The following is an 11,935-nucleotide window of genomic DNA, read 5'->3' as shown; positions in this document are numbered from 1 at the left end:
ATACCTTCATATTCTTCCTTCCTTATCATCCCTCAAACGTACTACCCCCCCCCCCCACCTCCTAACATATTTTTTGCTTTTAATGTACTGAAAAGAAATACCTTACTGTTAATTTTTACATTTTCAGCAAACTTTTTCTCATACATTCTTTTTGTATGTCCTAATTTCCTGTTTCACGAACTTTCTAAATCTCCTGTCATACCAGTCAATTTAAGTGTCTTAAATTTATGATGCATTTCTTTAACTTTATCTCATACTCTTTGTGAGCCAACCTGCTTTTTACTTACAGCTACCCTTTTCTTTCTATAAGGAATATGTTTACCTTGAATATTTAAAAATCTATCTTTAAACATTTTCCACATCTGATCAGTCTCCAAATAACTCAGCTGCCTAATTCACAACAGATAATTCTTGTCACACCCCTTCAAAATTTACATTTTTGAAATTTGTAACCGAAATATTATTATTCCTTATCTCAATATGCAGCAAGACATCAAACCTAATAGAGCAATGATCACTTTCACCCAGATGTTCCCCAATTTCCACCTTCTCAATCATTTCTGTATTTGAAGTTAACAATAAATCTAAAATAGCATTGTTTCTAGTACGTTCCTTGACTAACTGGTGAAGAAAGCCATCCTGAACAGTTTCTAAAAATCTTTCTCCCTCATGGTTTGACTCTAGAATTTCCCAATCTATATGCCTGAAATTAAAATCACCCATAATTATGACTTCATTAACAGCTGGAATCTTAATCTCATTGTAAAGTTTCTCACTAACTTCATCAGTATCATTTGGTAGTCTGTAACAAATTCCCACTAAAAGCCTTTTCCCTTTATATCCACTAATAGAAACCCAAATGGATTCAATCTCCTTGCTATTATCTTTGATATCCTCAAGTTCAACAGGATGTAACTCACATGTTACATACAAAGCCACTCCTCCCCCCTCTTTAATACTCTATCCCTATTAAATAGCCTGTAACCCTGTATTTCAAAGAAAATTCTGTCATCAAAATCATCTACATTTAACCATGTTTCAATTATTCCCATTATATCAAAATCTTCAATTCCTACCAGTGCTCTAAAGTCATCTATTATTTCTTATACTTCTAGCATTACAATAATAACAATTAAGCCTATCCTCATAACTACTTCTATACTCATTTCCATTGCTAAACTTTTCTCTACCTGTTATTCTTCTTGCATTTAGTTTTTCTTGACCCTCATTACTGTCTAGTCCTATTTTAAACTTCCCTTACAGCTGAGTTAATAGCCTTAGCAAACAAGCCAGCCCCTACTCTATTTAACTGTAAACCATTCATTGCAAAAAGCTCTCTTCTCCCACTGAACTGATCCCACAAGTCCAACCAACCAATCTGCTCATCCTTACATACTAACCTAAGCCTAGAATTTAGCCCTGGTGACCAACTTAGAACTTCATCCCCACAGTTAATTCTGGGCAGTATTCCTGACAAAATGAAGTTATGGCTTTTTTCTTTAAATGCCTCTGTCAATCCCTTGTACTTATTAATTAGTTCCTCTGACCTACTTTTCCTTACATCATTAGCCCCTACATGCACCACAAAAACTGCATCTCTGCTAGCCCCCTTTATTATATCTCCTGCTCTGTCAGTAATATCACCCACTTGTGCCCCTGGGTAGCATAATCTGATTCATTTCTCCCTATTTACCCCACAGACTATTCTATCCACATGCCTTGTCAAGGAGTCACCTAAAACTATAACCTCTTTATCATCCACATTCTTCTCTGACCCTTTTGTTTTTCTTCCTTCCAATAGTTCCTCATATGCAGAAGCCAAGGGCTGAAATTTGTTGCTCAATGCATGAAAATAATAAAATATATAAAATCTGCAAGTTTTGGGTTCAAATTTAAACATTCATGACTATACATACTTTAAGTACTTATTTTGCTGTTGCTGCTGCTGCACTAGTTTCCACTGGGCCTCAGAATCAACCAACTCATATGTACTTCCTGACCTAGAGTAAGTTTCTAATATTAGACTAATTATATACATAAAATCTCTAAACTAAAAAAGTTCTTCTGTTTTTTTACAATACAAAAAACTTGTCAACCTCATAAATATGGCTTAATACGAACAAGAGAGAATGTTATATGCATAAAACAATATAAAAACAAAAGTTAACAAGACAAAATTAAAAACATGTATAGTTCATAATTTATTTCTATTTCACTAATTAAATCACAAATATTAACCTCACTCATTTGACAATCCTATAGCTAAATGAATCACAAATCAAGTTTCACTACAAGACTGGCTGAAAAAAGCTAAAAACTTTAGTGTATTAAGACATAATGTTATGCAATTGGAATATTTTCTATACAGCATATTAACTATTCAGTTTAATTTGTAAGTCTTTTGCATATGCTGTTTAAGGTATCTTTATCATATACATTTGATGTTTTCAAACCAATGAAATGTTCACAGCATTGACACCATAAGTTAATTAAAAAACTGACATTACTTAATAGTCATTTAACATATTTCATACATTTCTACAATTAAATATCTTGGGTTTGTGGTAATATAAATGTAAATTAAATCATCATAACTATAATTATGACTCACTTATGTCTCCTGTGATGTTTTTTGTGCTTCTTCTGGCCTTCTGATTCACTACCACTACCACCACCTCTATGATGTGACCTATATAAACAAAAAAGAACTAAAAATTAGTAAACCTTTATTTGATGCATACTATTTAATAAAGATCGTTTTTTTTTGTAGGTATGTATTTACAGCAAAAACGAAAACTGAGTGTTACTATTATGTATGGTGGTAAATGTAACATACTATTTTAAAGCTTTTAATAAGTAAATTTCTGTATCCTAAAAAATACAATACTAGCCAGCCTGATTACAGAATTAGTTACTTCTTCCACAAATATATATATATATCATATGGATTATACTTATAGTTTTTTATTTATTACAAGATTTTGTTTTCTCCTATTTATCAAGTTAACAGTAAAAAGAACTTTTTTTAATGCCTTCTAAGACATACCTTCTGTTCGAGCTGCTGTTTCTTGATGACTTTGAGACTTTGGATCCTCTGGAAGACTTTGAAACTTCACTATCATTATCTGAACTTTTTCTGCTACGATGATGCCTTCAAATGAGAAAAGACCAACAGGTCCATTAAATAAAGTACAATGTTTTTTGAACTTTAGAGAAGGGTGGAGGATAATTGAAGGAGAAAAAAATGCAAATGCACATGTTACATTTTAGTACTTTTCTGTTAACATAGTGAATATAACATATCAGAATACTAAAATAATTTTACCGTCTTCTCCTTGAATCACAACTACTGTCACTTTCTACAGAAACATTTCGCTGATGAAGACGGAAGCGAGATGAAGAGTAACCACCAGCACTTTTCACTGATCGAGGTGAAGGATTAGTGGAATTTGAGTACATACCTCTATCAAATAAATAAAATGAGTATGATAAAGTTGATTAGCACAAGATAATGAAACAGATTGTACTATTAATTTCAAGAGAAATTACTCTGTAGAAACTAAAATTTGAGAGAAACTAAAATGGGTTTAAACATGACTTTAGAAATAGGCTACTAGGTAGAAACCAGGTTGTTACCTCTAGATGTGCTATAGCAGTAAGTATTATTACCTCAGAAAACGAGTTAGCTTCCTTAAAAATATATCACACTTTGAAGATAAACTTATACGAATTATTAAAAGCTAGCTATGCACAAAAAGTGACATCACTAAAAAAATATTCCTTTTATTAACATGAAAGATTTTATTTTTCCATGAGTATTGAATAGCAAGAAAGTTTATTTTATTAATAACTGTTTTTTTTGTACAACAAAATAAATAAAATCAGATGGTAAGAAGAATATTGATTGAAAGATGAAATTTTATATTACATTTTTTGAGCATCATTTGAAGTTAGGTTGCATATTTAAGGTGCAGTCATCACTTTTGTGACATTGCAATAAAATAATACAACAAAAGCACAAACAAAGTATGCTATAATGCTGCTGTCTCTCTGTATTATCATTCAAGATGCAATCAATTGTACAGTAAACATGTTCTTTCTCTGTACTGATAGATGTAATAAGACACAATAAGCAAAAACAAATATTATTCAGCTAAACACAAAACCATTATTATAAAAGATACAGAAAAAACCTCCATTATGCTAAACTATTCTCCAAATCCAATTCACTAAGAAAAGCATAATCTCACCTATGTTTGCTACCCACCCAAGGGGCAGATCTTGCACTGCAAGGTGAATCAGAAAATGGAAGAGCGGAAGGAACAGATGTTGATCTATACATGGATGCCAGTCTGAAAAAATATGAAGAAGAAGAAACATATAATCTTAACTTGCCTAATTCAAAATGATGAGTTAATCTGTGTTAAAGTGATTTATCAGTGTTTCAAGGAAAGTCTGTCTGCAAAAATCATTATAAAGCAAATAATATTAAAACAATGTTCAACTTGCTTTTGATATTTGTACTTACGGGGTGATTACTTGGGGAATTGAAATATTTGACTTGGTTTCTATGAGACTATTTTCATACTGTTCTTCTTTCATTTGACTGCCAGCTGACCAAATAAAAACCATACATATATCTCAGTGAAAATAAAAAAAAATATTCTTGACTAAAAGAAACATTGGATTGATTATAATATGATTCTTGTCAGGTTCCTAATGAAAGCCAACTTGGATCTAGCTCCCTTACTACATATGTTATCTTAAATTAAAACAAATATACAATTTTTAAAGAATAAATTGTAATCATTACAAAGTTATGCAAAATTATTCATGTATGAATTGAAAATATAAGTCAAACTTTTTATGAAACATAAGTATATTAATTACAAAAATTAATGTGAATAGATAAAATTAGTTCAAGTGCATAAGGAATCACCAAATTGCTGCAAAAACTGTTGATTCCCCCTTTTGTTTTTATTAATTAACCCAAAAATTATTCATATTAATTTACAGTGTGATGAAAGGATGTTTTAGCAGTACAGATTGTGTGAAGCTCAAAGTAACATCATTTTTGTTAAAGGGACTTACTGTATTTTGATTCTGCAATATGAATTGGTGCCATATATTTTTGATAACTTTGAGCTTTTCTCACTGAATTGAGATTTAACTCAATAATGTAAGTTAAAAAATAGCTTACTTATGCATGCATTAAACATTTTAAATAATGATAAAAAAACTATATAAGCTATTTGTGAAAATTAAATAGGAAGGTGACTTTTTAATCACTGTATTTTTACATCCATAAGAAAAGAGGTAATATGTAATCCTTTCTTTTTATTTGCAATACATTTAATTTCATTTATAATACAATTATGTTTTCTTCCAAATTTAAGACTCCCAAATGATCTCACCATCTGCACCATCTGGTTGACCAAGACGTTTCTGGTAACGCCTACTGGGAACTCGAGTTACTGTTGGTGGTGGTCTGTTTTGTTGAAGGTCCAACTGCATCTGCTTCTGTGTTCTACCACTGTAACATGCAAGATGTAAAACAGAAAGGATCTGTAGGTGCATAAACTAAACTTAAAATGTTCAGTTGATATATGTGCTATGAAAAAGGGGACAGTTTTGGCACTATGGACCAGGACAAATAAAAAAAGTTTGTTTGTTTGCTTGTTTCAGATTTTCATGCAAAACTGCACAGAGGCTATCTATGGACTTACAATGCTAAAATACAAGGTGGACACAGCAGATAGCCCACTGTGGCTTTGCTTTTGAATAAACAAACAAACAAACCCTAATTTTAAACTGACAGACAAAGGGAAAGCAGCTACTCAACAACACCCAATGCTAACTCTTGGGCTGCTCTAAGTGAATAATGGAGTTTGACCATCACTCCTACAATGAATCCATGACCCTAAAAAGTGCGAAGCATGATTTCGAAGGAATAGGAGAAAAAACTACTGTACGTGACAAAAACAAAATTAATTAGTGCCACCTAATATTTCCCACGTTTTTAGTATTGCAGACCACGAGAGCTGTCTGGCCAAGCACATTTCAACTTGATATGCATTTATTTTCTGCATTTTAAACCCATGTTTTAAATAAGATGTGTATTTTAAAATCAATTATATATATTATCATATATTCTACACAATGACATATGTAAAAACAAACAAAAACACATTATCAAAAAATTAATTCAAATTTTCTTCTATCCCTCAGTCCAGACTAATGTATGAACATCTGTCAAATATACAACCTGTATCAAATGTGTACATTTTGGACGGTTCTTACACTAAACATACTTTTAGTAAAACAGTTTCCTTAGATATCAGATATAATACACATTGCATAAGAAAAAAAATTAATAAATACAAGCAATTAGTATTTTTCAAAATACATATAAATGTGAAAATCACTGTTAGAACACAAAATGTTATACTAATGAGATAGTATAAGTGATTCACTGTGTAACCTTTCAAAATTTTCTTATATACACGTTGAGTTATGTAGTACAGTTTTATGACACACAATACAAACAAAATGAGCAACATATCACTATAGCAGTAACCTAATAAACCACAAAGTCATCAGTTGCCTTAATTTTAGAACTAATGAACAGAACTGGTAACAAAAATGTGAAAACACACATTGATATATATATGTGTGATTTACATTGTTTTGCAAATATTACCTGTACCGAAATCTTGAACTCAAACTAAACATTTTTCCTGAACTTCCTGGAACCTCCCTTACTTGAGTTAACCTAAATATTAAGAAGAATACTGTTATTAATGGTTTAGAATGCCAATTTTCTTAAATATGTTATTTGACCTTCTAAGTTAATTCACAGTGCTTAAGTGTTATAAAGAAATATACATGAACTACAACTAACATACACAGTATATATAACAATGATGGATAAAAGACAAATTTGCCTAACACTTATAAGTATTATCAGATCTCTAAATCTATCTTGTGTATCTAATGCAATATTACATTGTCTAAGACATTGTAACAACTATTGTCTTTTTATTAAATCAATCTACAAATTATAAGGAAGATTAAAAAACTATTAAAAAAGGAGGATGTGTGTGTGATTAGGAGATGATATATAATAAATATGAGGTTTTAAAAATCCTAATAATCTAAAACTTTGTCTTTCTACCACATACAACATTTTCATTTGATTGGCACATGTGATAATCAAGATAAAACTGTTATTCTTATTTTCATTCAGAAACAATAACATAAAAGTCACGAATTAGTTACTGTTTCTCTGCTACACATTTTGTAAATTCATAGTATATCTCTTTATGTATGTTGTGAGAAAAAATAATACTGCTTTACAATAAACAAAGATATGTTGCTTTATTATACTTTGCTAGTCATTCTATGCAGTTTAAAAGAATGATTACATGGGAGGAGGTTCTGTATGTAAATATGTAAAATAAATTTTTCACTAGCAAGAGTTACCTGAAGAAAGCATGATGCTCAACACAACACTTCCATAAATGTTTACAAGCCTGTTTACTTGGAAGCTCAAATCCATATGTATTTTCATCATTCTAGAAGAAATTAAAGGTAAAGTATCAACTATGACAATAAAAACCAAAAACAATCTAGTACAAACAGATTAAATTTTTAGTATGGCTAGCATTGTCACTGTAAAGTATGTGGCAGCACTGATGGAATAAGTGCAAATGCTAACACCACTGTACAAATCTACTCACAAGAGAAACCATGTCGCCCCCTCCACTTCAAACTTCAAGAATTCATTCTACCTCTAGCCCTGTGTAAAATTCTTCAATTTATGTCACTGCAGTCAACCCACCACCCCTGCCCGATGAGAAGGTCGACGGTAAGTTGAATTTTAATGTATTTGAGTTTCTTAAGAGTTTGGAAAGACATTTGTATATGTACCAATTACCAGAGAATAAATGGATGGAAACTGTATCTTCTTGTCTGAGGGGAGGGCCATTAGAATGGTACAAAGTTTTTGGACCAGAAATAGCTTTCAAACACTGGGGAGAATTTAAAGAAACCTTGACCAATTTGTACCCAGTGGCTGCTTGTTTTAGTCTGTTACAAGTATGTTGCAAATTTTCTTGAAAGCAAAATACTTATTATCATTAAACTGATAAAAATGTTATAAATTAATCTTCTAGGATTGCCCTTATAGTGGAAAAAGTAACTTACTAAACCTCTACAGAAAATTAAAATAATTTTTTTCTCAAAATTCTAGCAATTGTCTGATAAACTAGCTTAATTGGTAGAATTAATTCAAACACAATAGAAATATAAATTTTCCCAGATTGAAACTTTGATCTTCAAAACACATGTCAAATTATAACTAAAATAAGGATTCATAGGATATATACTCATATACTTCCCAGTGTATTTTTACTTGTGAACATGGCAGAATGACATGAAAAGAAATTAATATATCTCAAAATTTTATTATTTAAAGAAAACTCTTAGAACAGTGACTTTTCAGCCATGGTAATCTGTTAGAGTAGCTAAGGTTATATAATGCAAATTTAAAAACTAGGAAAATTAAATTGTTCTGTAAGTAGTTATTTATACTGTACAGAAACATAATATACTTACATTTTTGTCTCTAACTCTCAGCATGAAATATTTACCCTTGAAATAAACCTTTGTTATTCTGGGCCTATATGTTAGAAAAAATAATAACATACATAAAAAAAATAGCATATTAATACTAACTTTATTTGATTTTTCTTAGATTAAAAATAAAAATTTGTGAACCAGTTTCTTTGTACTAATAGTAATACCACATCAACTTTTTAGGGATTTTGCATAAAAAAGATAAAAGACTTCTGATGCCATATTTTTCACAATTTTTTATGCACAAAACAATTCATTACAAGAGACAGAGAAAAGAGGATAAACTTAAAATATCATACAATTATTTAAAAATAACAATTATAAAAGGAGGAAAAATAATTAGAATAAATGAATATGATAAAAGTTTTTGTTTCAACTTATTAATGACCAGAAATTAAGATACATTTTGGGTAAATTTTCAGCTGTTACATAAACTCACCAAAAATAGTTTCCAACTTTGGTTTTGTTTCGAAGAACAATAACCCCACTTGGTGTGAGACCAAGAAAATATTCAATGTTGTCCTCTCCCTTAAAATGTGGAACAAAATTTCCTTTATTTTTTTATCTTATTAGAAATGAAAATATGATAACAAGTAACTTCAGATGAATGAAATTTGTATTATTTTTATTATAGTTTACTTTTTTTATTTTAGTAGCTTTATAATAATAAAACAACTGTTGTCAAAGGTGGACACAGTCCCATAACAACAACACCTAGCAAACATTATAACAAATCTAAATAACCCATTTAACCCCTACCAGAGAAGTCCCGAAAATTTCTCGTTTACGTTCAGAATCATTGTGCCTACCCGTTTTCAAAATCCTGGATATGCCACTGGTTGTCACATAAACTTTTTAAATTCAAGAAACGATTTTCCATTTAAACATTCATCATAATAATGTACTTGTGATTTTACTGGTAAATATTTAGAGAATTTAGCTTATGGTATTTGAGTGTAAAAGACACATTTATGCTTTGAGATTAAAATCATTAAGTCTTTAAGTTCTGTGGGTGGTACTATGTCAATGTGGCTGCTCCCCTGTTGTTTTATAACTAGTAAAAGCCCTTAGGAGACAGCAAAATGTTACAGCAATAAGACATAAAGAGGATAAAACCTTCAATGATACTGATTCTAAAACAGTTAATAACCACACCCTTTTTGGTTTTAATATTAGAACTACAACATAAAGACCACAGTATGCTTGTTAGAAATAAATGGAAGCTGTAGAAATTCCTGAAATCTAATTAAATTTTACTGGTACGTTATACATGGCACTACTAGAAATACCAAAGAAACAATGCTATTTTGATTTTGTGATACGCATTCATTCAATAAAATTAAAGTAATTAAAAAGCTTGATAACTTGACAAAGTAAAAAAAAAATGTAATTCAAATTAATCCACAGTGAATGTGGTTTAATATGTAAACTTAAGCATGCTGGTGCCTGTATTTCTAGATAAGACAGTCATTCCGAGTTTTCTTTTCATCATCAAAAATTAGGTAAGCTTATGAAATGCATTTCATATTACAATGTTTTGTAAAAGAACAAAAAAGTGTATAAAGATGACACAATGTTAATGAGAACAATGAATCATACTCATAATGATATGAAGTAAAACTTCAGCTACATTAATTATATTAAAAGTAGCAATAAAAGTGATTCATAACCAAGTCAAATATATATATATATATTTTTTTTTTGTAAGTAGTACAGCAATATTACTTGTTTGCTACTTAAGTACAGGTTGACAAAAAATTTAAGGGAGTTTAAGCGAAGACTTGCTAAACATATGAATGATAAAGGCAGACTTTGAGATGGTCCCTTGTTGTCCTTAAATTTTATGGTATGTATCTTCAGTATATATACGATGTTTTATATAAGATCTGTAACTAAATATATTAACTTGAAATGCTATGTGAAAGAACATAAATAAAATTGCAATAACAGCTTATGGCACAGGATAGGTCTATTACAAAACAAACCGACAAGTTAAGGGTATATTCAACAGACAAACATCACTACACTGTACTCACCAAAACTGGATGAAGATCAACTCCGTACATATCCAGCCATCTAACCCTTTCTAAGAAATTAAGTTCTGCTGTTGCTGGAACTTTTCCTCTGTGTATTATAAAACCAAATCATAAGAAAAATACACTCATCTTTACAAAAAACTAAAATAAAAAATCATGAACACCAGACTAACTACTTAACTTTATTACACATGCTACTCGAAATATTGAAAAAAATGTTCTGCTTAGTAGCTTTGAGTTTGAAAAAAAAACACTTCTATGAGTCATGTTATTTGCAAACAAGTTTCTCACTTGTTTTTAAACTCAAAGTCAAAAGCCTTTGTATATACTTTGTTTAGAAAGCTTTCAACTCTTTAGGCATAGAAATACATATCTCTTTCATATTTATATAATGTGTAAGTTATTACTTACGAAAGGTTCTTATGTAACTCTGCAACTTTAGCTTCCAAATTTGGTGTCTGATTCGATATAAACCGGAACTCTGAAATATACCCAGGCTGATGTCTTCTGTGATCATAGTCACCCAATTCAGCTGTAAGACCAAATTCTAGGTTATATGAAACACGAATAAACATAAAATCAAAATCATACTTTTAATTAAAAAGGAACATTATGCTACTACATCTACGTGTGACGCTTACTTTAGCTGGGCTTACGACTGGGTTCATGAATTTTTAAACATTTAATTTTATTTTCTGGTTAGCATGGATTTCTGACTTCTTTGGTTAGTGGAAAAGGGAAGGTATTCCATTGGGGGAGGGGGCTTTTTCTGTCGCTAGTAATTTAAAACTATCAATAATCTAAAAGCGATTTTAAAGGGGTGTTGATCTTGATGTGGAAGTCTTACTTTGAATGTTGTCCAATGACATAAAAAAGTCTCCATAGATCAGATGTTAACTCAAACTTATGTGCCCAACCCCCCATCAGACAGCGATAAGTCTGAACATTTATAACGCTAAAAATCACTTTCGATACCTGTGGTGGACACATCACAAATATCCCATTTTAAAGTTTTTTTGCTAACAAAAGACAGACACATCAGTTTATATAACTGATCGGATGGATTTTAACTTCGTGTTTAATTTAATTGTTAAATGGTCGATATTTTCAAAGAAACAGAAAACACTGAATATACCAGTATAAAAGTTTTTTTTTAAACTCCCTAACTAGAATTTGCGTTTTCATACATACTGTTACGTCTCCGTTTGTTAATTAACTTTCCGTAACTTCGTTCCGACGAAACTTAAGCGACACAAGTCCTT

General features: G+C 30.6%; 1 protein-coding gene across 1 annotated transcript in view; it reads right to left on the bottom strand.

Annotated features, from left to right (window-relative positions):
• Window positions 1-11,935, bottom strand: part of LOC106463215 (band 4.1-like protein 4) — a 139,971-nt gene that overhangs the window by 20,409 nt on the left and 107,627 nt on the right. Inside the window, 13 exon segments of the mRNA XM_022390663.1 lie at window positions 1,917-2,000; window positions 2,612-2,689; window positions 3,047-3,151; window positions 3,326-3,463; window positions 4,251-4,352; window positions 4,529-4,613; window positions 5,415-5,533; window positions 6,701-6,772; window positions 7,483-7,574; window positions 8,617-8,680; window positions 9,077-9,165; window positions 10,674-10,761; window positions 11,085-11,205. Coding sequence (XP_022246371.1) covers window positions 1,917-2,000; window positions 2,612-2,689; window positions 3,047-3,151; window positions 3,326-3,463; window positions 4,251-4,352; window positions 4,529-4,613; window positions 5,415-5,533; window positions 6,701-6,772; window positions 7,483-7,574; window positions 8,617-8,680; window positions 9,077-9,165; window positions 10,674-10,761; window positions 11,085-11,205 — 1,237 coding nt within the window.

This window comes from Limulus polyphemus, unplaced genomic scaffold (assembly GCF_000517525.1).
Source record: "Limulus polyphemus unplaced genomic scaffold, Limulus_polyphemus-2.1.2 Scaffold1350, whole genome shotgun sequence".
Lineage (NCBI taxonomy): Eukaryota > Metazoa > Arthropoda > Merostomata > Xiphosura > Limulidae > Limulus > Limulus polyphemus.
The sequence above is the reverse complement of the archived record's forward strand: the minus strand, read 5'-3'. Positions and strand labels throughout refer to the sequence as shown.